This window comes from Polyodon spathula, chromosome 6 (genome assembly GCF_017654505.1).
Source record: "Polyodon spathula isolate WHYD16114869_AA chromosome 6, ASM1765450v1, whole genome shotgun sequence".
NCBI classification, from domain to species: domain Eukaryota; kingdom Metazoa; phylum Chordata; class Actinopteri; order Acipenseriformes; family Polyodontidae; genus Polyodon; species Polyodon spathula.
Window position 1 is genome coordinate 17,616,134 of NC_054539.1, and position 27,031 is coordinate 17,643,164.

General features: G+C 37.6%; 1 protein-coding gene across 3 annotated transcripts in view; it reads right to left on the reverse strand.

Annotated features, from left to right (window-relative positions):
• Positions 1–27,031, reverse strand: part of LOC121316947 (SAM and SH3 domain-containing protein 1-like) — a 330,556-nt gene that overhangs the window by 73,666 nt on the left and 229,859 nt on the right. The window contains exon 1 of one of the 3 annotated variants that reach the window (XM_041252345.1): positions 23,089–23,263. The exons of 1 other annotated variant lie outside the window; for it this stretch is intronic. In XM_041252345.1, coding sequence (XP_041108279.1) covers positions 23,089–23,208 — 120 coding nt within the window. In that variant the 5' untranslated portion in view covers positions 23,209–23,263. Of the gene's footprint in view, positions 1–2,108; positions 2,246–23,088; positions 23,264–27,031 lie in introns of those variants that run through there. One more of the 3 variants, XM_041252348.1, reaches the window with a different exon arrangement.

The following is a 27,031-nucleotide window of genomic DNA, read 5'->3' on the forward strand; positions in this document are numbered from 1 at the left end:
ACGATTAAGCCCGCTCCTTCGGGCTCAAATGCTTAGATTTATTAAGTGTTATAAATATTGTTTGATACACTAACACGGCAATGACATCTCTTGTAAGTGTGTTGAAAACTCATTCGTCTTACTAAGTGATAGTAAAAATCTGGTGAATTAACTGAGTTAAGGCACAGGGTACCAATATGTATGACCCCAACTCTATGAAAGTCAAAGGAGTTAATTCACCAGATTTGTTTCAAGAGCATAGAGTTAGGGAAAGAGAAAGGATGATTGTCAGTGCAAAGAGATAGGAGTTTTATTATTTTGGCTCTGCTTTTAATACCTGTGGAACAAGACGGTGGAGAGTAATGTTTCAGTTGAAGAAACGGGTGTGACTACACTGAAAACAGACACCTCTCAAAGTTACAAAAACATGTTAAAAGTCACGAAGATATGGTACTGAAGCCAATGAAATGGCAGAAAATGTGTCAAGGATAAGATTTTATTTATGTATGGTGTTTCTTTTGGGTTCACCTTTACCTCTTATTAAAATATACGGGGCTAGTGGTTGTAAAACAACTTTGCACACATACCGAAGCAACCTGTACAAACACAAAGCAGAGACTGACCTCTTTAGAAAAGAGGCCTCTACTGTACATGCAATAAAGGGTGGAGTGTTGCTGTTGACACTGACACCCATCTTTTGCCTTTAGCAGGTCCAGCTCTCAATTTCCAAATCAGTTGAAAGCATCTGGCTAAACTTAGCCATTTTTAAATAGATTCCAAGGCAGGATTCAGCACAACCTCCACCACACCAGCATAGCAAATGCTGTCCAATGCTGGTCACCAGGCAAGGGGAAATTGTCTCTGCCATCCCCACGAGATCAAAAATATAAATCTGATGGCTTTTTGTTTCACACTCCAACAAACAAGGGCACAGCTTTTCATTCCCTTTCTTGTATTTAAGAATTAGTGGATGTCCCGTGCATGCTGCTGACTTACATTTACTCTCACTTCCTTTAAGAGGAGATACTTACTAGTTTAGGGTAAGCCTTTGGGGTACTGTTACTTTTGTATTGAATTCACAAAATAAGCTTGCACTGTGATTTGACTGCAAACACCATTAAATAGCTCCCCCCCCCCCCTCAATTTGGAAAACATCAACAAACCATCCCAATATTAGTCACAATTTGTGAATATCATCATGCAACCATCATTAAAACATCATCAAATTACATATAATTATGAGTATTCTTTAATAAACCAGTTATAATCAAGTTAGGAAAAGAAAACACATCAGTTTTATGGGCGCAGACTCACCACCAATAATTATACAATTACAGTAAACTGTTTCATTTATGGCTTCAAAGTGAAATGCAGCTTAAACTTATGTTTAAAATATAAATATATAACTTTGTGATTTCCTGTGTAAGACTTTTACAGATAACTACTAGCTTAAAGATTTTCTATATATTAACAGGAGTCTGTATCCTAATGAAACTACTGATCATTAGGAAAACCTCCACTGTTTTTTTTTTTTTTTTTTTACTTTGCTGAGCTAAATTCACAGGTTTATGTTTGCAGACAAAACCGCAACAGAAAAACAAAACCCTACCAAATACTATATTAACCGGCAATTACATTAACATACAAACTATGGGCCCAGAGGAGAGAGAGAGAGATAGACGGACATGTCAGAGCCCACTAATGGGAGGCAGAGTACTGGTACAGCACAAGGAAAAATTACTGTCCTCTGAGGAACAGCAGCTTTGAAACTTTGAAAATGTATCTGAGGTTGTTGGAATATTGTGTTATGGTTCATTAGTTACTGACTTAAGCAGTACAATAAATCTTTGATTCAAAAGAAAAACTAACTAAACTAACAACGTTATTATTAGAATTTGTTTTATTGTGGATGCTCTACTATGAGACTACACATATATATATATATATATATATATATATATATATATATATATATATATATATATATATATATATATATATATACGGTCTGCAGCAAAATAAAACCAAGTTCAACAACACAACCCGATTCCTTGTTTAAAATCATAAAAGCGTTATGCCAATCTAAATAGTTCAAGAGAGGCCAGTAGAGAAGGCTTTAAAGATCTTACCATGTGACTTCAATGTAATAGCAACGCTCCCACCAATAGTAAAGTTATTCTTCCAAGGTCTGGCTTGACTCCACAGGTCTTGTACCGGTTAGTAGATCTATGCGTGGAACATAACGGCTCCTAGCTTCTTGGAATTAAAATAAAACGCACTCACATTCCAAATTAACTACTGCGCAAGAAACTCCAACAAGCAGTATAAGCTCCACAGTCACAGCCAAAAAAAAGTCCACAGGGTAATGAATAGAATAATAAAAACAAGTCATCCACAGCCCAAAGGCCTTGCTGGCCTCTCCTTATTTTTTTCCTTCTCTGTAAACAAAAGTTATGTCTGCAGCTGGGTTTAAAAAAGAGCCCTTCCTTTCACAAACTCTTTTTTCCAATTTTGCCAGACATGTAATTTCCCTCACACAGTCTACTTGGTTAATACCACATTGAAGTCAAGTGGCAAAAGTTTCAAGCTGGACATTGACACCCATAATGCAGCATTTAACAGCTTTCCTGTTTAATCCTACCTCCTCTGGAGCATTCGCATGAGGCCAGTCACCTAGCCAAACCCTATCCTGCTGTGAAACAAACTGATAACGCTAGATAGCCACTGGGGCTTTCCCCCCTGACCTTACAATAACACATTCACTGTTCTACATTTAAAAAAAAAAGAAAATGGGCCAAGTTTTCAGCTACGATGCATTCCAATGCACCTTTTTACTGAAACAAAAAAAGTGAAATAAACCACTTCAGTGTGTTTTTGTTTTTTGTTTTTTTTACAGTAAGTACACCTATGTCTTTTGTTTGAATTGAGTCTTTGATTTCAGAGCGGGACAACCAGACTTGTGACAAATAACTGTCTACATTATTATCGCAACTACTAATTGAAATCTTTTTTTTGCTCAGTCCCATTGAAGTGATATTAAGAGGGTTTTTAATTCTATCTTGAACTAGCGACCAATAGCCTCCTACTGCTGGAAACATGTCAATTTGTAACAAGCAGGTTATAAAACAGGAAATAAACATAACACTGCCATTGATGAACAATGTGACCTGTCAACAAGGTCTGCATTCTGATGAAGTAGTCTGTCTAGAAATCTGAAATACGGTCTTTATCTGTGAAAAAATACAATACATTTACAGCGTTTAAACAGGAGTTCCAATAAGGTGTGGTTAGACCTTTACCAACTGAGAGTCAATTAAGATGCCAAAATCCTGACATTTTTAATATTAAATAACTTGTGGTTTTGGTTTCTGCAAACTATCTGAGTAATGTCATTGCACTGAAGACATTCTGAATGTATCCCCAATTACTAAACTTTCCTTCCTTGCCAGTGTACATTCCCTGCAAACAGGCTTTGGTAAACAGCGACAGCTGCCCAAAACGGTCTGCCTCGCACTAGAAAAACAACTTGAGTGTAATGGGGAGGTTTTTCAGGCCTGTCCTTATTGGCACTTCTTCAGGGTACAGTGCTAAAGACAAATACAGAGATACTTGTCTACTTCACATGGAAACCAAATACAATATAATCTGAATTAATCGGCCTGGAGGCAAATGTTAACCCTCTAAATTATAAACCAGAATATCACAATTAAAAATAAAAGGACGGTAAGGGTGTAAAACAAAAAAAAAAAAAAAAAACACTACTTAAAACAAAATCTGACAATGTGATTCTGTGGTTTCTAAAACTTTTTTTTTTTTTTTTTTTTTCAGTCCAAAGTGTACCTGGCTATTTCAAAAGTAAAAGCATCAGTTATTTCATTAAGGGTATTTCAGTTAGGTTGTTTGTTTTTCATTTTGTAGTTTGAAAGGATGTGAAAAAAAGAATTTACACTTTGGAGAAAATAGCTTTGAACATCGACCCTAATGTTTCAGGAAAATCTCTCAGGACTTTACTCTTTCTTTCCTTATATTTAAAACATGTTTGTATTTTCCACCCACAATTAGACAACATAAAGCCCCTTTCACCTTGGCATGCTCTACCCAGGTCATGATTTCATACTGCTTTTTTAAGAAGCAGAGTCAACCTGGGTGTCAGAAACAAATACCCAATGCCCCAGTAGCAGCTTGTTACAGATGCTTCCATCCAAGCTTCTCTGGATTGAATTGTCCACCCAAATGTTTGTTATTTTGTTGGCTTACAACTGGCCATCATGCATTTTGTCTCGCTTGACCCGGGTTAAAGAGTGTTGACCCGCTTCCTGAAATGGGTCGCTGCAGACTCGGGTCAACCCGGGTACGAACCAGATACATGGTTTCACACTACACAGGATTGTGACCTGGGTAACCAGAACCTGGGTCGGGACCTGTATAGGCGTGCCAGTGAGAAAGCAGCTTAAGAGTATTTACAAAAGATAAAACCTAGAACAACTGGAATTACAAAAAGCCTTTTGATTGCACAGATTGCACAGCCATTCACATCAGCTGCAAAATATCACATTTTGCTGTTATCACCAAAACATTTTGACAAACTGGCACATTCAGCACTGTGCAATTTTATTTGCTGGGTACAGTATCTATACGACCCTAAAAAAATGTAATCCCAGAAGCAGTTTTGAAATTCTTTATTCATAGCTTTGGAATGCTGGAATTAAAACTACACAGAAAAAATAATCACCTTCTGTTTTTTTTTGTTTTTAAATCAGCCTGCATCTTGATTGGATTAATAAATCTCTTTGGTTTACTGCATCCCCTGTAGGGTCTAAGTGTAACCCTGCTGAGTTTTATAGACACAATTCCTGTAGCCAACACACCTCAACAGTAAACAGAATCCCTGGGTTTATGCTTTGATAAACACCTCTAATTAAGAATGAAGAGGAGGGGTTGTTGATTGTGCACACACAATAATAAAATATACACTTCAATGCAGATCAAAAGAAAGATACCGTTGCATATCCTGTTTTTGCCTTCACTAACCAGCTGTCAGAGTTGCTAGACAGTGGTTAAACACCTTGGAGACCCATTATCTGAAGTGAATGTGTTTCTGCTAACACCTAAGAGTACACAATGGGTATTTTCACACCTACAGTATGGAACCGGTAGACACATTAAACTAATAAGTTCAAGTCAAGGGATTTTAAAAATGGTTCATTTAATGCTTTTATGTGGTTAAAACGACTCCAGGGACCGTTAATTAATACTCCAAGTCAAAGTTAAATGTGAATAGTTATTATTACATTTGTTGACATCAAAGACACAAGTTTGCATTTTAAAATCTAAACACTTCTTAGCTGGTGTTAAGAAAAAACCAAAATAAACAGCAAATATTATGGAAGAATTGGCTTTTTTTTATCATAGTATCCCCAATTTAAAAGTAATCAGTTTGATTAATGTTTGAAAATATACTACATTTTAAAGATTACATTGATGTTGTGCTTGCAGATAGTATTTATTCCCCCCGCCCAGGATATTATTATTTCTAATACAGCACGCAACATTATCTGAGACCAATGAAGCAGCTACTGTAATGTGTCATTGAATGACTACTCCAAATAAACCAAAAAGGTGAGAAAAGCACAGACAGTAGTAATACCATGCAGATTAAGCAATACTACATACGTTTTATTAAAATACTCCTTGAGTTAAACTAATCCAGTGTCCTACTAAATTGATTTTATAAGTCCATTACTGTATACTGTATGTGTCTTGAGTCCCCCAAACCAAACCCATCCATGAAACGCCATGGAAAGTTTATTAGAGTGCTGGCCACCTTAAACATTGCACCACTGTCTGTTAAGAAGTTGCATGGTAATAAGATACCTTTTGGCAGCTGCTCTGCCAGAACATTCTCCCTCTGCACAACAGATATGCTTTACAGCGATAGCTGGGATTTACTTGTGTAATATGTTAGATATCAACTAGTGCAATCTTTCTGTTTCCAAAATTCCAGCTGACATTAACCTTGTAAATTCAGTTGTATTCATAAGCTGCCTAACTCCTAACTCCTAAAATATCAAATCAGCAGTGACGTGTGTACAGCTTACTGTGTGTGTGTGTGTGTCTATATATATATCTACACACAGTATGTATCTGTATCTCTCTCTCTCTCTCTCTCTATATATATATATATATATATATATATATATATATATATATATATATATATATATATATATATATATATATATACACACACACACACACACACACACACACACACACACAATTAGGTGTTCAATTAGGTCATTAAAGGAGTAATAGGAAAATTCACCAGTCTTCTAATCTGTACAGCCCAGATCAGACCCAATTTATAGTTTTGTACAACACCACCAATAGCTTAGTAGTCTCTGTTCATTAGTAAAGGACCTGCACATTCTCCAGTTTGTTACACAATCAGCTGTTGAATAAATCAGGCAATTATTCGTGGCTTATAAAAAAAAAAAAGCAGCAACATTTGTGTTTATTGGTGGAAACTGTACACAATTCTTCGAGTTATTTTAGAAGTGCTTCTTAATTAACTGCAGGTATGCCATGAAGTGGTCGGTTGAAATTCATGGTTTTCAAGCAGCCATTGAAAGTCAAATTCTCATGGTGGTGCTTCTTTACTATTTAATTTGTGCCACCACATGTTAGACCCAAGATTCATTTTATGAACAATTCAAATCTAGAAAATAAACAGTGTTTGAAGTCCTGCACTATATTATAAAAACATGTTAAACGGAATATGGTCCATCAATGTCAAAACTATGATTGAAACATCAGTGGGGTGCTACAATTTTCCTTGCTAAAAGAATATAAAATGAGGAATTCCTGGTCACAAACTGACATGACAGATGCTAATTCTGGCCAGAAGTAGGCATTCCCACTGGCGGAGAACCATTAATGTTCCCTGTATTTAATGCAAACCAAAAATAATCAAAAAAAAGAAAAAAGGAGGAATAAGTGATACTGAGCTAAAGGCCAACCCAGCTGGGAGAGCCCAGGCGCTTCTAGCAAAAAAAAAAAAACTGAAAGTTGCACTTTCTCTAGTAGCATGTGACGTAGTTAACGCCAAATGTGGGATTTTCAATCAGATCTCTGGCTAGCTCATCTCCCAGGCCCGTTCCGACTCAGCGGACCCAGACAGTGCTGTCTGTCACCCCCTAGAACCCTCCTGAACACCAAGGCTGCCCAAAAGCTTCTAACGACAACACTGATGCAAATGAAGCCCTTTGTTGGCCACCATACGTGGTTAACAGTGCAAAAATGTAAGCAGGAGCTTAAGTAAATGAAGAGTGTAGAACTGGTTCCTTACTTCCTTATCTTGTTTTTGGTTAGCCAAGTTAGTAATAACAAGAGTGTTCATACTAAAATAGCTTTGCTAACTAAAATGTCCAGAAGCCCATAGGACAGCATTCTGCTTGTTTTGTTTGTTTTTAAAAGCTGGCGGTGGACATGCAAAAAGCAGAAAATTAAAGTGTTTCAAATGTAATAATATCTTTATTTTTATATAGCGCCTTTCATAGTGGACCACTATCACAAAGTGCTTTACAGAGGTAGGCTGTAAACTGTGCATTATATGCAGTCACTTGCAGTGGGACATTTGATTTAACATCTCATCTGCAGGATGGAGCACAAGGAGGTTAAATGACTTGCTCAGGGTCACACAGTGAGCCAATCAGTGGCAGAGGTGGGATTTGAACCGGTGACCTTCTGGTTACAAGCCTTAGACCACACTGCCTCCTTATATGGTAATATGGAAATTTAGGCACTGTGCACAATGTCATAGTACAAATTCCTTTTGCACCATCTACAAAAAAGCACCACAAAGTGGAGGAACCAAGAGATTGAATTCTGACTCATACACTCAATCTATTACAAGTAAGATAGCCACCTGACCTAGCCATTTCTTATGTGTTCTTTGTAATCAGTTTAAATATTAAATCTGCCGGGTTTTTTTTTTAGGGCAATTTATTACAGAAGGCATATTACTACACTTAATGTAAGAATGAAAGAGAGGTTGTACATGGGACCATTGCTATTCTTAATCTATATAAATGACTTGGACCAAGACATAATCTATGAACTATGCAAATCTGCAGACACAAAATTGGCCAACTCCCAATCAGCAACTTCAATAATACAAAGAGATTTAGACAAGATTCAAGCTTGGGCCGACACATGGCAGATGACATTTAATGTGAATAAATGTAAAGTCGTCTTGCACATAGGGAACAAAAACATTAGAGGCAAGTACAGCATGAACAGTAGCAAAACAGAGGAGGCTATGTATGAAAAGGACTTGGGGAAGGTAGTGGATGAATCTCTTAAGCCAACTAGACAGTGCTGAGAAGCTATAAAAAAAAAAAAAAAAAAAGGCAAATAGAGTGTTAGGTTATACAGCCAAGACAGCTGAATTCCAATCAAGAGAAGTTATATTAAAATTATACAATGCACTGGTACGACCACATCTAGAATATTGTCTCCAGTTCTGGTCCCCTTATCATAAGAAAGACATTGAGGCATTGGAGAGAGTACAGAGGAGAGCAACACAATTAATTCCAGGATTGATGGGTATGCCATATAAAGTTAGACTGAAAGAGCTGAATCTATACAGCCTAGAAAGGAGAGCCAGAGGCAACTCGATAGAGGTATTTACAATTGTCAAGGTTCAACAAAGTAACTGCTGAGAATTATTTTTCACAGGTCACAGACAGCAGAACCAGAGGCCACAGATGGAAGCTGAAGAAGGGCATATTCAGAACCAAGGGGAGAAGGAGCTTTTTCACAGAAAGCGTGGTGAACCATTGCAACAGGCCGCCGGACAGAGTTGCTGAAGCAGAGACTATCGGATCCTTCAAGAATAGACTGGATGCTGTCATGAACAATACTGTATAACCCTCTTTGTCATCATAAGACCTTTAGCTAGCCACCTGGAGGAAGGCTGGTCTGCTTAGCCATGGATTCCCAGAGGTTTCATTTCCCCTACTAACATGGTTAAGGGTTTTTTGTTTTTCCTCTCCTGCTTGCATGACGTGAGCGAGCATAGGTGGGCCAAAAGGCCTTTTCTCATTCTAGAATTTCTTATGTTCTTACATTCTAAGAATAAATAAAGTACAAGACATGAATGTTTGTTGATGATTGTTTTTTGAGCCTCGAAAGCCAGCAAAACTAATAAGTTGTACTTCTTCATGTTTTGTATTGCAACAAACTTGTATGCCTAATCAGGCCTTAATGCTAAGTTGACCATTGTAAACAAACTCTGCCTTCTATTCTATATCAACTTTCTTTAAAAGAGAACACCTGCAATCAGAAAATTATATATATAACCAGGCAGAATTGCTATTGCACGAAGGGAACAACCTCAACATTCCCCTAAATAGGTGTTTAAAAACCATGTCATGTGACTAAAATACCATCAAAATAAAGCTCGGAACAGCTGGTACTGTATATGAGCATCAAGTGCGGGTAAAACTTCAGGCTTTCAGGTTTATTGAAGTCTCTATGGCACAGCTTTAAGTTTCAAACTGTGTTTAGCTATAATAAGCAGTAAACTGGCCGAACAAAAATACAGGAAGGTATTACACCAACAGACCATAGTTTTCTAAACATGTATTTGTGTTTGAATGGTAAGTGTTAGTGCCACACTAATGTATGGTATGGGAGTCAAAATTGTTTGATACACAGCCTCAACAGCATAAGACAGTTTCATGATTTAGAAGCATTAAATACATGAACAGTGTGTCTGGACCAATTTTTTCCTGTAAACACAAAACAAGTGCAAAATATGGTGCCTGTTTTTACACTTATTTCCGTATTATTATTTTTTTCATTTAGTACAAGCAAATTAATAATTAGTTTCAATTCCTATCTGGTAACGTTTCACATTAAAATTGGAGTGCCATTGCTGGAATGATAATAGCAAACCTACTCATAGGTCATTTCTTGTGGTAATTAAAGTGCATTCGGGGCCAATTTAAGTTGTAGGTTTCACTCCCCTCCTGAAGCACAGACATTTAATTCTGAGCTGCATTATCATTACAGTACTGTCAGTATTGCTTGCACGTGAACCTGTCAACTACTCCCCCTGCTGGTACCAAATTAATCTGGTAAATACACATTCCTGTACCTGCTTGCCCCTATTAAAAAAAAACCAAAACAAAACAGAAATAGACAGCATTCATCACTTTTTTTATTTTTGGAAAAAATATTACAAAGCCAACCAAAGCCAATGGCATAGTTATCCTACCCAAGCAGAAACACACACACAGATTATGGCATGGGAAGTGTTGGAGTTGTTTTAAGCAGTTTTTTGTTGCTAGGGTGATCCACTATTCACTTAGGCAAAGCATTTTTTGTATTCATTTCTAGAACATTGTGTCTGCCTCTTTAAAGTTTACAAGAACTTAAAAGGAAAAAAATCAGCCACTGTCAAATATCTTATGTCAAATGACTTGTATAGAGTTAATAAAGTGATCCTGAACAGAGGCCTTCTCAGGGACACTCCTCATCAAGGGTGCAATCAACGGCAGTATGGGAAAAAGCCTCACTTTATACAACACAGTGTAACTGCTATCCATTATGAGAATTAGACAGGGTGAGGCACACCTTGAAACAGTTCTGGTTTTAACAGTCATGCTGTGCATGTAATGGCCTGTAATCACAGACATGCAACACACAAGTCATTAGGTCAGAATCAGCAGAGGAATAATAATAAGAAAAAATATTGTTATTGCAATGACAAATGTTTCAGCCTGCAGTGGAATCTCCATTGTCATCAAAGCAATTTTTATTTTCTTTTTTACATTCGGATGAACCAAGGCTTATTGTTCCTCTCATTTGCTCATTTCTCCACTCTGTAAAAGGAAAATGTTGAAACCACTTTATGTGCTTCACACATTATACAAATAGGTGGCTCAAACATAACTGCCCTTTTGCCCAAATAAATGGCGTGGTACAAGCCTGTAGGGTTTGCACTGAGGGAGTTAATATAATTAACAAATTATATCCATAAATTTTAGACCCTTTTCATCCAACAGGTCTCCCCACAAGATCCTTATCGACAGCAAGTCTGTTCAGGACCTCTAATCACCTTGGTGGATGCTGTGCAATAATAAACATATGAAGCCAACGGCTTGGGTGTTACATGAATAATTATCCAGACAGACCAACATGTTCAATTTTAATAATGACTCTGCTTACCAAGTAGAATCTCATGCTTATAAAGAATAATCCGTTCTCAAGTAATCTTTTGTTTCAGCTCTAGAACTGGCTCTATCTATTAACAACCTGGGGCTACCAAATGGCTGCTCTGGACCCTTTTCTTCCATTCCAGCTTTGACTTTCCAGATGTTTAAGAGTTCATAGATGTTTGTAAGAAGAGCAGGGGTATTGACCCAAAGCTCTTGCTGAATTCTTCCCAATAGAGTACCATTTCCTCTTCCAGGAAGGACACACTTGAACAACAAGGAAACCCAGAGGACATTACTAGAAATAGCCTCAACAATAATATACCATTAACTCACTGGAACTTGTGATTAACAACCATTATTCACAACGTAACAAAAAAAACCCCAAAAAACGAAATTTAAATGAGCATTAAAAATAAGAAAATTGACATCCCCTACTTACAGTATCACAAAAGAATGAGTAGAGCTGAACTTAAGCATTTCTACAGTAACAACAGTTTTCACAAGTATTATTTACAGTTTCTGAAGATTTAATGTGTTTCACAATATGATACAGGAAAATGGGTACCATGTTTCATTTCTGAAGGCAGGAACATGAAGATTATTTGTCCAGGCATGAAAGCTGAGACCTTCTGGTGGTTGCTTCTGTGTTAAGCATTTTTACATATTTAGATACACATTTAATTGTATCCACATTTAAAAAAAATGTTAGTGTAAAATTCTGCTTAACAGTTTTGTTTTTTTTAATGTAGAGTTATTGGGATTCAACACTTCATTAAATTACTTGCAGCCATATGATCAAAGAAGATGAGCAAACAGGGTAATTTGATTGGCTAGGGATGTTCAGAGGATTTTTAATTATCATTAATAGAGGGCCATCTGCTATTTCAGCAAGCTTTGGGGGGGGGGTGGGGGTGGGGGTGGGGGGTGGGGTGTGTATATAATACTCTTAACTTGATACAGTGTTCCTAGTCAGAACTCCAGAGGACTATTGAATGCTGGTGGGGGATTGAGATTGTGCCAGAGTTGCCCTGAGGTTAGAAAAGAAAGATGAAAACACAGCAGAGGGATAGAATCATCTAATTTTGCATAACAAATGTTTAAAATATAGAGCCGCTGACAGTAACTATAAACTTTATCGCCCACATACAGAGACATGCAGGAGCATGCCAATATATCTCACTTCTCTCAAATAATTTAAGTTCCCATTTTAGGCTACAGCAACTTCATGCATGGGATTTGTATTTGGTTTGATACAAAATAAACTCTGCATCAATAAATCCATTTGTGCAGATCTCACAACGAAAACATCAAAAATAGGAGTAGTTAGCTTAAACTGTCTCATTCTGTCAGTTTTTGACATAACCAAATAATACTGCAGAAGAATATCTTACTGGTGTGCATTTGTAGAATTGAAGCAGGTTCAGAAAGTATGGCTCCATAGAACTCTTGAATAGACACACCACAAACGCTGTGACAAAGGTCCTGTGTACAATATGTTTAATAATTTAGGAATGGAGCTCAACTATGGAAGAGGTCATGAGAAAAACATGGAGAGATGGTGCAGGGATTTAACATTCAGGGTCACGTGCATTCTTCAGGAAACTGGTTGTAAAGGTTACTCGAGGAATGCCCCCAAAGATCTTAAAACAGGATAAGAATTGGGAAAGGAATTGAAAGGAGACATCATTCTGCATCTGGCTTGGTGGAATGGAGGATCTTTAAAAAGCAAGACAGTTCATTTTCTCATGCTGGGTTTGGAAGTCCCCATGGCCTACAGGTCTTGTTTATACTGGATGGGCATTTATTGAGTGGTGACAGACTGCAAGGTTCACATACGCCTTTGCACACACAGAGAGTAATAAATAAGAGTCAGCTGAGAGCTTTGATTGAAAACACTTAAATAACATATTACTTCATATAAAATACCCCGTAATGCACATACACCTCTACACATTATATGTTACTGGGAATATATGTTTTTTGTTTGGTACAAGTAATTGTGTGTTTACATAACATAATTGTTCTCCATATAAAAATAATTTGCCATTACAGGGTAAATGCCAAAACTTCAATGTCTCCATTTGATTACTAAAAAGTAGAAAAAAAGTTTTGTGTTTGTTTATGAAGATTTTTTTTTGTTTTTGTAAACACAGCAGATAAAAATAAAAACAGAAAAATGAAAGTTGAATCTTGAAGATTAATTCCTAATTAAAAGGCAAGAATTGTAGTTATCTATTATCTCCAGGAAGGCCATTACTAAATTGTTTCTAAATGAAATCACCCATAGCTAAAACCATGCTAGTAATATTATCAACTGTTTTAAAGGTTTTATGCAATACATTAGCTGATTATAATTCCTATACTTATTTATATTATGCCTAAAGTATTTACATTTCAACTGTTAATTTCATCCTGTTTATATCAATGTACATCTGACAGCTGTATTTGATGACCCGCTTGAATTAAATAAAAAAAAAAAAAATAAATAAAATAATAATAATAATAATTGTTGGGCATCTTGAAAATGTCATGTTCCCTGTGTTTTCAATCTCGACATTTACACAACTGCAGTGTACAGGAACGTTTTCTACTCATGAGGCAGAACAGACAACATGTCATTAATGCCTTCAAGATTTTAATTTTTACTTAGTTTTATTTATTTACATTTATATAGGGGGGTATTTTTGGCGTTTTTATAAATGAGCAGTTGAAAATGTATATAAACTGTTTTAAAATTAATCTGTACGCATTTTAAACTTCTGTTTTATATTCATGTGTTTTATATACACATTTAGTACATTGTTAAATACGTAGGACTGCTATTGCACACTCACAGGGTATGCTTCATAAATACAGAAATAAAACAAAATCCATTTGTTAAAGTTTGAATCATATAATGAACACATACTTTTGACCACATAATTATGCTATCATACTATTAAAAAAATTGATATTGTGAATTCCAAATGGTGCATCCAGTAAAAGCACTCGCGGAGTGCAGGATGCGCTCTATAGTTTGGATGTCGCCTGTTCGAGTCCAAGGACGGGACCTCCCAGGGGGCGGCCCTCAATTGGCCAAACGGCGAGCACTGCCCGGGGCGAGGGAGGGCTAGGTCGGCCAGGGTGTCCTCGGCTCACCGAGCACCAGCGACCCCTGTGGCCTGGCCGAGTGCCTGCGGGCTTGCCTGTAAGCTGCACAGGGCTGCATTGTCCTCCGACGCTGTAGCTCTGGCTGGCTGCATGGTGAGTCTGCAGTGTGTAAAGAAGTGGGTGTCTGACGGCACACGCTTCGGAGGACAGCGTGTGTTCGTCATTGCCCCTCCCGATTCAGCGCAGGGGTGGGCAGTAGGCTGTGCCTAAAAAAAAAAAAAAATTGGACATTACTAAATTGGGGAGAAAACAAAAAAATAAAAAAAAATTGATACTGTATTTACATTTTTGCAGCCATTATAAAACTGTTAAATCAGTACATGCATTGGTATTCACAGAGGAGGCATGCTGCTGTGTCAGGCTTCAAAACGATTTGAAGAGTCTCTTGCATTGAAGATGTGCCTCCAGGGAGTGCTGCCGGAAGACATTTGAGATGAATATGAGATCAAATTGTCTTGGGCTGGTTAGATACTGCACACACACCTTAACAATACGCAAAGGCATCATTTCACAAGCATCAAGTGCACAAGCTGCTGAACGCAGCCCCTAGCAGGATGGAGTGGGAACATTGCTAAACTTTTTGTCAAGCGTGATCCTTTATGAAAATTTTTAGGGCTATTATCCTAAAACTTTTCATAGCAGAAGAGTACCTGACGAATCATTACAAGTTCAAGGTAAATGTAGGTTTCCGAGTGTTTTTTTAAAAGATTTAAAAAAAAAACCCAAAACAACAAAAACAGTTTTCCAACAGCGATGAAGGTTCTACAGTGTGTTAATTGACCTTGACATTGGTTATCACCCTTGCTTTCGGCTCAGGATGCGTAACTCCAGCCTCGGTAGACTAACACTAACACTAACTAACACATGGTAGAGCCTTAATCGACAAGCACTATCACTTAAACAAGTACAGAGACAGTATGCATTTATGAAATTACAGTTGCCAATAATTTTCTTTCTGTAATTTGGCCGTCATCCACCAGCAACAAACCCTAAGGAGATCGGGTGCCAACTGAAAACATTTCACTTGGCCACTTCATGACCCTCCTCACTTTCTGTCATGAAAACCATTTAGAGTTGTGATTTAGCCTTTGATATAACATGACACTGACAGCACTGAAAGCACATGAGAAAAAAAAGATAGTGTGATTGAATCTAAATTAATAATACGTAAAATACACAAAACCTGTGGAAAGCCTGACAGTATGTGCCATCTTACTCTACTTAATTGATTTCCAAAAAAAAAAAAAAAAAAAAAAAGTAAAAAAATGTATATATCTAGAGAGAGAGAGAGAGAGAGAGATTGAGAAAATAGAAGACATTTTATGTCAACCCCCCCAAAACACAAAAATTCTGGCCAGGATGGCTTTGTGTGTCTTTAATTATATAACTGCCCATACAACTGTGAGGATTTCCTCTGAATACAAGTAAATAAAGAGAAATAAAAAGCTGGCTCTAAAAATAAATGCACTGCAATAAAAAATCAGGACGGACTGGACCTATATTAGCAATTAACTTAACGAACCAGAAATAATTAAGCACATTTAAAACGAATGTAGAATTTAAATCTGCCCACTCCTCACATTTAAAATGCAGAAGATGTTTTTTGTTTCATATTAAGTGATAAACCATTCATTAAAAAAAAAAAAAAACCTAATAAATTAGCCATGTTTATTAACAAAGAATACACTTATAATATTACACTTACTTAGTTATATTACCCTGTATCCTTAGGGTGTGCAAGTACAACCCATTTGTCACTTAAATATGATAGGGTGATGTAAGAAAACCAATCTATTTTCTATAAATGATTGTGCACAATAACAATTCTTGTGTTCGTTAGTTTCGTTTATTGATTCAAATACACAAACGTTACACACACATTGCTCAAACATTATCATGACACCCAATAATGCAGCACTCTCACAGGGGCAGGGGTGGTTTTACATTTTAGTTACTGGCTTCTCAGCGCATGTGAGCCTCTGCAGGAGCAGCTTGGACACTCCAGAGAACTATGCTGTCAGTCATTTGCTTGAACAGGGTTGGAGGAGCGTCCGACCAAACAAAAAGAGTGCGTTACACACCTGGGTTGCTTGAAGTTATGGCCAAAAATGGTGCAGGATTACTCTGGGACAGAGTGAAACAAACAGCCAGCTAAACGTCACTCAGAGGCAGCCTAATATTACAATCCGATTCATTGTGTGTGAAGCCGCCACTCATTCGTGCCACAGAGTAGGGTTAGTTTAGGGGGATCAAGAGCGATCCCCATACAGTATAGTGAGGGGTGTGTAGCGTGTGTGCTTCGGTAGCGAGACCCTCTTTATAGTGGAGGGAGCGCTCAGCCCCTGTATTGGCCACCTTTCATTTCATAGCTTTCTTTTGAAAAGTGTTTTTGTTTAGCAATTTGGTATTGCCGTTTTCTTTCACTCCTTTGTTTACACTTCTGCTTGTGTATGTGCCCGGGACCTTACCATTGCTGGTAAGGTCATGTGGTTTGCCCTGCGTTATTCCACTCCACCCTGGCACTACCATTGCTGGTACGGTCATGTGGTTTGCCCTGCGTTATTCCACTCCACCCTGGCACTACCATTGCTGGTACGGTCATGTGGTTTGCCCTGCGTTATTCCACTCCACCCTGGCACTACCATTGCTGGTACGGTCATGTGGTTTGCCCTGCGTTATTCCACTCCACCCTGGCACTACCATTGCTGGTACCCTAGGGGCGACACCATGCAATAGCACCTGCCATAATTGTGTAAATAAAATCAGTGTGCCTGCTTGGCGTGTCAAAAAAAATCTTCTGTGTCCGGCTTTTCAATACAGTGAATACACACAACTGTGACAACCCCCTGTGACGAGCACCTAGTTATAGACAGAAATTAGGCAAATTAAGCCATCCCTGGTACAGCATTAAACACTGTGACAGTCGCGTAGTCAAGAGGATTCATGGATGCTTTTCACTTTTCGCAAGTGCCTGTCTTACATATACACAACAACCTTGTGCAAAGCTGAGCTTGTTTGTACTCAGTTTGCTAACTGTTTTTTGGCAACCAGTAAACGATATTTTTTGTACAAGGTCAGGTCGCTCACCTTACAGGTTTCTTGTTCCCTGTCCCGTGCAGTGGAACATCCTCTCCTGATAACAGAATACTTTAAATAGCTGCACCCACAATCTCCTTTAGTTTTACGACTTTTGGCTATGTAAAAACTCCTTGATGAATTACTCTATGTGTCTACATGAAGTGCGTACTCATTTAGAGTTTATACACTTCATTGACAATGTTTGGTACATTCAGGAAGTAGCCCTTAAATCCATTTTAATCCACCTACACAAAGGCAACGTGACCTCTTCAGTGAATTCCTGCTCTCTCATAGCAATTAAAATATAAATATCTATTACATCAAGTAGTCTGTCAATTAGGAATCCAAGATGTAACAAAAACAGGAAAATATATTGTACATATATATTGGACAAAATCCATTGGGAATTCAAATAAAAAGGCATATTGAAGCAGTTTAAGATATTATGGGGTATATTCATTTGTTCCGGGGCAGTTTGATTTTAGAAGCGACCAGTCATGCTAGTCCCCGTCATTCAGGTTTCCGAGCTGGTCCGCAGAGGAATCCCCGGCCAACTGGGTGTTACCTAATTGTGTGGTGGTGGGGCCTTGCTGAATGAAACCCTCTGAGCATGTGGGTTGGGTTGGGGCTTGTCACCGCTTTAGCACACATAAGGGGTGGTGTCTGAATGGAACACCCATGGTGGCTGGGCCATGACGTGAGTAATTAAGGGGTGGAGATCACATGAGTTAAATTTGCAGAGCCAAGCGGGAGATAGGTGGACCAGAGAAGGGAAGGTTGGGAAGAGGATCAATGAGGGTGTCAAAAAGACTGTGAAGGTCTTCAGCTTTGTTATGCACCTCCTCAGAAGTCTGGTTTAATAAAAGAACCGCTCATAGTTTCTCCTGTATAAGGTGTCATCAGCCGCTCTCACAAAGCAATACAGACTTGGCAAAGTGCTTATTTCCCAAGCTTTTCATTGACAAACCCATTCTGCCAGAAAACTGAGATGCCTCAGAAGTGAAATGGAAACAGATTTATTTTCTCTTTTCTCCTAGCTTATAAAAAAAAGGAATAGTTTTTTTCAAATAATCTGTCCAAGAACCCAAGGGGGTTGACCAGTGTTTTTAAAATGAGTCAAGGGAGGGGCAATTAGCCTCCAGAGGGGTCTATTTCAATGATCTAAAACAGTGAGGGCTACAGTTTCTCCGCTCTTTAACTCTCCCTTCAGCCCAACGTATTGACCCACTTATTACCAAGACTACTTACAATAAAAACAAAACAAAAAAAACCCAAAAAACACTGATATATGTTCTGCAACAAAATTGGTGGGACTGTTTTTAGATATGCCTCTAATTAGGTAATTTAATGACCCCAATAAGCCAGGACACCACATAGTCATTGGATTATTAATTGCCCACAGAGTACGGTTACATGTCTCATAGAATGAAAGGGACAACATTTTCAACTACATTTGGTTGAGTTTTTGGTTACTAGGAGAGAATGACACACTGCTGCCTCTAAGTCTGCATATAGGTCTGTTTGTATATTGGCCAGGACCAACCCTGCAAAGTCAGTCCTGCAAGGTCTAGTTCCTCCAACATGCTGTACAAATGGATACAAGCTGGAATCTAATCAAAGCAAAAACACGTCATCTATTATACTTTTACTGGTAAAAACCAACTGGGTGGATATTTGAGTCTAAAGGTTGGCATTTCCGAAAAGCTGATTTAAGCTGATTTTTTTTTTTTGGAGTGTGAAATTGATGAATCTCCTACTTACTCTTGTATTAAAAAGGAAGCAGGTATTCCTTACCAGACTGACAGATACAGAAAAGACAAATAGCCCTAACTAGACTGTCTGTCTGTATTCTGAGTAACAGAGATAAAAGAACACGAAAGATAAGAGGTGCACATACGGTGTAGATCGTTTATTTGCCACGTAGATAAAAGAAACAGAACATAAGGTCATGTCCTTAAGCTTTTCACATAGTAACTTTTTACTTTAGAAATAAAAAATAAAAATCTTTGAGAGGCAGCTTTCCATCGTTAGTATTTCTGAAGCCTATCAATGAATCCCAGTGGATCATTGAACAAGCCTTGTGAGCATTTAGATTGTCCCTCTAACTACAGTAGATTGCTCAGCTGAAGTATCAGGCTTTTATGCTGCACTGTCAATTTAGTTGCTCCTCAATAGAAACTATTGTGAAGCAAACCCATTAGAGGACACAATCTTGCTTTCGATTACACTGCAACATAAAAGCCTACCACTTCCATTAGTTGTTGGCTTCATGTGAGAGAAGCACCATTTGCTCAGGAATATGTGTCAGTTTTATAGAGTATTATTCTAGAAATGTACTCTACTATTTTTTACGTTTACGAATTTTAGAGAAAGAAATAACAGATTGAAAGATATGATTATTGGAATTGCAAAAAACTGGTAAAATGGACCTTTTACTTATTCAAGGCCTGAGTCAGCCATAGCCAAATCAAGACATAACATAAAAAAATCATCTTCATATCTGAAAGTTCTTTTACTTTTTTCTGTATTTTCTATCTTGACTTTCCAATCTGAAGTAATAAAATACTCTACAACCTGCTTCATAGCTGTAATTATTATTATTATTATTATTATTATTATTAATAATAATCCTTGTGGGCGTATCCCAGATGCAATAAGAAAGCTGTGTAAAATGGACACTTTGTTCAACACACTTCCCAAACAAGCACTACTGGTTTGATCAAATTGCCCAAGGATTAATCACACTCCTCATACTCCTCATAACAAAAACAGAACTGAATCCTGTGAAAATCTGGGCGGTGTTCCTTCTCTGCTTTGTTATGTAATTTCTGTTTCATAATTACAATAATTTTGCTATGCAACTGGCACCGACAGATCACCTGCATCGTTCACCCCAATAGAGCTCATCACTGACCACAACAAGGAGGCAGTAGGCTGTCACAACTAACACCACACTGCGTCTGGAAATTGATTTTTATTTCTCATTTTCCCTCTTCTACACAACATTCCCATTAAATATCAGTAAGGTTCCATTCGTAATAAGACTTTCTGCAGCCATTAACACAGTGAATTCTTCAAAGGAAAACATGTCAAGATTTCAAAAATGTTAAACCAAGGAAATTCTTTGACTCCTTCTGCATGTCTTATTCAATCAGACCATCATTCACACACACACATATATATATATATATATATATATACACACACACACACACACACACACCTGGGGTTTTATGCAATTTCGAACATTATAGATGACAAACCTGCAATCAATAACGTCTTTGTCTATTTTTTTTTTTACGTTTAGCTAAAATCCATTAAACCATGAATTGCATTGACTTTGCAAGTAACTCCGTGCTTAAGCAGAACTGGAAATCACAAGAGAAAGTTCAGGGCCATTTTCAAGCATTTTCAAGATCCAGCAGAAGTGTGAAGTTCAGGAGAGGCATAACCACATAAGGACATCTCTCAATAAAGCTTACTCAAATATTTTTTTTTTACTAAAAAAACACAGAAACAAAAATGAGGCCTATGCATACAGTAAATGTAAATATAAATCACATTTAACAATGCAGGTATTGTAAAGTAAATCAAATAAATACATTTACTACATAGGATCCAAATGTCTAAACCACATAGCTTTCACTCAAACTGTTACTTTCCAACTGTATTATTTCACTGATGTGAAGCAAAAACCCATTACGCACAGCAACTGACGGAAAATAAAGAAACAGTTTAGATATGCACTCTCATCAGACTAAGTGACAATACTGTAAATGGCTAATGGGTTCATCTGAGACTTTGATTGTTGACATTCCTGCTCATTTTGAAAGCTATTTACTTGAAACCAGGCATGCAATCTGTACAGCCAGATAAGCAAACCCACTCCAGTCACCCATCCTAGAGACAGCTGATTGGACAGCAGGATTAAATATACATTTCCCCTTGGGTGAAACACTCAAATGAGCAGCGAGGCAGGCGACTGAGCCAGTCGACAGCTTTGACAATCTTTAAAGAGAAAGTGATATGGACCTGCAATGAAGCGACATGAATGCTTAAATCTTCTACAGTACTTAGCCCTCAGGTATAATCAATTATCACACACTAAAGCAGGATCATTCAAAGTCAGAGTTAAACAGGGTAAGCACAGTTTAAAAACTAATTTACCTTAATCTTTAAGAAAATAAAATAACAATAAATATGAAAAACATTCAATTTAGATCTCCAGTATAGGCCCCCCCCCCCCCCCCCCCCCATTTTCCTTTGACTGAGGCCCTCTGTTGAGGTATAAATCCCCGCCACTTTTTCACAGTGCAGTCATTTTGATTACTGGTAAGTTCCCCCTTTGAGTTTCTTTCAGCTTGTCTTCATTTGCTCTTCAGTCGCTCTGGTGACTGCACAGAGAAGATGAAGGGGGTCCTATGAAGTGGCTTGAATCAGCAAACGTATGCTCAAGGGAAACCCGATTTTTCATTGGTTCTGCTGGGGTGCAGGCTCCTTCATCTCCTTTTAGAGATTACAATGAGGCTAAAGATAATATGATTTGGGTGTGTGCCAGATGGGCCTTAATAATGGATTTAGTTTGTTTATTTCTGGATTTGAAGGATCATGTTGTGCACTAATAAACGTTTTGAACCTACATCTACGGTCAAAACTTTTGCATCACCCTATAGAATTAACTAATTTTGCTTCACAAAGTCGAAAGAAACCCGCTGAATAATGTTACGTTAACATATTGAATTACATACCGCTTTGTAGTTTTCAATATACTAAATAAAAAACTGACATATTGAAAAATATGACATTTCGAAATCTAACATGAAATACTAAACTACTATTACAGCTTCCTGTAGACTTTATATATATAAATATCCTAAAACTGTAGGTTATGCAAAACTTTTGGTCATAGCTGTAGGCCTGTAAACAGGATGTAGCCCAAATTGTAGCACACGTAGTATAGAGCTGCAGTTCACCCAACTACTGTACCATCAGCATACAACAGATATTTAGCTTTTTATTGCAAACTTTTTGTTCTAAGACGACTCCAATGCCATCTAAAAACTTCAAAATTAACAAAGGCATACATTTTGAAAACATTAACAGACACATCCATCTTTTACATTTATTTTACATAGGGATGTGTTTATAATTGGCCACCAGAAAGAGATTATCATCATACTGTTGATAATGTCAAACAATGAGACACCCAGTGACCTAACAACCAGATCAGCAGCCAACTTGAAAAGCTCTGATTTAACCTGTCACATTGAAAACTTCAAGATAGCATTTTCATCTTGAAAATCACAAGCCCTCAGTTCAAATAAATCACATTCCATGTCAATAGACATCTTTGTGCCCTGCTTTGTTAAGAAAAGAGCTATACAAGTGAAAGTTTGTTGAGTTTAGCGCTTTGCAAAATAATAAAACAAACAGTGAAAACATTACATTGTTTAGGATTTTGACTGAAACTACTCCTTCAGTGTGTGTCACCTGTCTGACCAGCCTTTACTTCCTGCAGCACAGCCTTATAAAAGACGGGTGTGACCACTGACAAGACATATTTGTACTCTTTGTTTGCTCTACACACCAAACTACTGTACATATTTTAACCAAAGACTTTAAAAAAATAACTAAAAACTTGCAACTATTTACTCACCGCTAACTGTTTCCATTCACCAGCAGATTTTATACTGATGGCAGCAGATTCTTCTGAAGGAATTGGTGTACTCCTGATTAAAAAAAAAAGTTTACCCCCTTCCCTGCCTAGCTTAGGCATACAGGAAGAGGAAAATAAAATGTGCTTACTTGAGAAAAAATGTCACAGAAGTGAACCATATGCAATCATCAATTCAGTCCTCTGGGAGGGTTACATGCTGATGTAATATGGGATAAGGGTGGTGCCTTTTTAGAAAGTAATGATTCAATTGCTCAGCATGCCTAACTTAATCTAACTGATGGCACTCGTGATCTATAATCACAGATGTCAAAGAATCGCAAATGTCTCAGGCCATTATTATCATGGGCAGAGCTTCCAGGGCTATGCGTCTTGTTTTCCTGTTGCCATGTTTGCACACATAACACCTCACAAGCCAAAAAAAATAAAATAAAATAAGTAAAAACTCAGCCAGGAGGACCCTGCCATGGGAGGTTGTTGACGTCAGCCGAGCAGAAATAAACTAGAAATTACAGCATATGATTTTATAATATGGGTTTGGCATTTGTTTGCTATATCTTAAAAAAAACAAAACAAAAAAAAACTGGAATCAATGCTGTCTCTTTATGAACAGAATGCAGGGCAAAAAAAGAGTAACTTGATACAATATAGGCAACACTCATTAGATGAATGAGTCATTTGACATGTCTGCAAAGTCAACACAACCTGAATACTGTACAGTGTTTCTGCATTGTTGCATTACAATGCTCTCTACAATAAGGAAAGCTTCTTTTATTTAGAGAGCTCAATGCTGGCTTGAGAACTCAATCACTATTAACCACCCCCCCTCCCTGCTCCCCCCCTGTTCTGTGTCTAACATGCTTGTGAGGACAACACTGCTGGGATTCGATATCTGGACCACAACCAGAAGCGTCTTGGCTTCAAGCAACCAACAGGAAATGTGAAGACCTACTCACAGAAACACAAGCCCTGTGTAAAGATCAGGCTGTAAAATTGGCATCAATCTCAAGCACAAACACCTTCATACGTTTTCCATTTCCACGAGGACAGTTGTTTTAAAATAAACAAAACGAACCAACAAACAAAGAAACAAACAAACAAACGTGGTCATGTTCCTAATGGTCACCCCGCCCACAGAGCAACCAACACCCTACGCCAGCATGTGTTTCAGGTATGGGGTAAGGAAAGTTGTTTCGCATGACTCCAAATGGACATTCTGTGGCTTTCTTGTACAGTTGGGTTGTGTGTGTCCAGGTGACTGACAATCAATTACCCTGAAGCGCTGATAAATGTTCTGTACATTCTCTGAAAAAAGTAACCCTGTGGTCAGTGCATAGTACAGTACACAGACACTAGCATTTTGTTTTGTTTTTTGCAACAAAACAAATGAACACTCTTCTGTTCTGCTGCTCTCAGTTTACTTACCACTGCTTCCACAGAAATCACCCCGCCCTCACTCCACATAAATCACAGACTGCTCTATACTTTGGTCACCTGTGACCTAGTTACAAGATTAAACTATGATTATACTGTTGTAAGCAGTCACTGAATGAATACAAACGGGATTACGTCAATATATTTTAATATGTTCTCTCTGTCCTGATTTCCTTAATTTTGCTTTTGCGGATTTCTCTCCAAACTATTGCATCACCCTTTGCTTTCCTAAATACACAAATACGTCTGTGTAAACATTACAGAATTTGTAATCAGAAAAGAACACCATTTGCTCTTTTTTGTGAGAGATTGCAGCCAAAAGTGAAATGAACCTGCTGTCTTGCAAAATTAGGTGTCATTTGGTTATAATTAATAAACTATCTGGAGCAAACAGCACGGAAAGTTCGGCAAGCACAGCCAAAGCAAACCAAAGCATTAAACAGTGTTTATGCTTCTGATTTGGCAAACGCAGCTGTCAATGCAGAAATATGTTCAGTGCTTTTTGCCACAGAGGACGATTGGGTAAACTGGGAAAAGGGGGGCTTCATGCATATTTATGACTCTTACTGTAAAAACAAACATGTCTCTCATAATGTATATTAATGTTTTACTTTCATTATCTGTAAATCAGACCTGTCATTATTGAAAGACACCTAGTCTGTGAAAATACAAATCCCTCATTATTCGTTCAAACTACCATAGAATAATCGTTCAGAGGAGAGAGACAATTACTTTCAGTGTCTCTTGGATCTTGATGGAGCAGAAAATAAACAGAACTCCAGAAGCCTTCATATTGTTATGACAGCTAGTCACCCATAAACAGACAGAAGAAACAAACAGACGATATTAAACATTTACTGCAAAAGAAAAACCACATCCATGATATTGCATCACTTTTTTTTTGTTCCTCTTGTGAAAGGAGATTTAAATGCCATTTTATTTAATTTTTCACATTTACCATCTCTCTTTATTTGAAGCTACTTAATCTTCAATATATATGTATTTTCACAAAATATTCACATACATATAGGCAAACTGCTAAAGAAGCCTAGTAGGAATACAAACCCGCATGAGACACAGACTGCGATTAAGTGTACAGAGAATATGCTTCAACCTCTTGTTTTTGCTATTGAAGTCCATAATAATGTAGCAATCTCGGTCAACGCAGGCAGGCGCATCACACAGGGCGAGGCAATCCACACACAGGCGGTCGTGAACCCGGGACCTCTCATACTAAAGCATAGCGCAATACCGCTGTACAAGAGCCGGCTCCCTTGGAAGAAGCGAATATCGGGGGTGTAAAGTAAAAAAATAAGTACAGTAAACATGGCAACAGTAAAATTATAAATAAGATAGTTCTTAATTTATGGATGATTTTTACATTCATAAAGCAAATACATTACCATAGGCTGCAATTTTCCTATTTGTTATGCAATATAAGTAATCATTTGTTGTGAAAGTTCAGTCACTTTTGATGAAAACCTGAAATGTAATATCCACAAACACCAATGTAAGATGCACATTAAATGGCGGCATTTTTCGGTTTATATTGCTGCAGCAGACACTGCAAACCCACAGTGTCTGTAAAAGCAGACTACAGCAATTAATTACTGTCCCTAAGCTGTGCCTCCCCTTGACCTTGCCAGTAAAAGTAGTTTAAAATCAATAGACGTGAGCGCTAATTAGCCCTACACGCAGAAAACACACAGCTCTTCATTTTCTTGAGCCAAGCCCTCTGACAACTGCTCCTCTGTCTTAAATTGGAGGCCTTTGGATACCTGCCTATTCTGTTGTAGTAAATCTCAGTGTGAATGATTTTGATTGGACTGTAGAAAGGTAATATGGTGCTTAGGGTTAAAAAAAGAACAAGAAAAAAACACTTCAAAAGCTTTCACACACAAATAGAGCTGAAGCCTTATTTCTAAAATCACAGAGAAAACTCACTTTTCATATCATATTTCAAGAATGCTTTTTAATTTCGATCTATATAGTATGTTATGCCTACATGTTTGATTAGGTGGATAGTGTTCTGATAACAAAACTTGCTGAGCTTAACTGTTAAACCGAAAAATGTACACAATGTTTAATTTCATTCACATATTCAATCTTTCTACTTTAAAACAATACATATTTGCAGCACCCAAAACTCAGTGTAGACCTGAGAGGTAGTGTTACCATCATAGATCAGCATCAAATGCAGGTTGACAGTTGATTCTGTGGTTTGTTTCCTGGATTGCCCAGGGTCAACGTATATTAGATCTAGCGAATCAGATGTAAAATATTTTTCCTTTTAAATGATTTGCTTATGTTCTTCATACTTCATGTATCAAATATATAAAACAAGACAGAAACACTTGCATAAAATAAAAGTCATTTTGTGTGAGTACTCATCACTTGTGCCACTATCCAGGACAGATTGGCCAAGCCTAATCACAAACACAAGCTGGCATTACAAGGGTTAAAGATTAAATACAACAGTCAGAAACTAAAC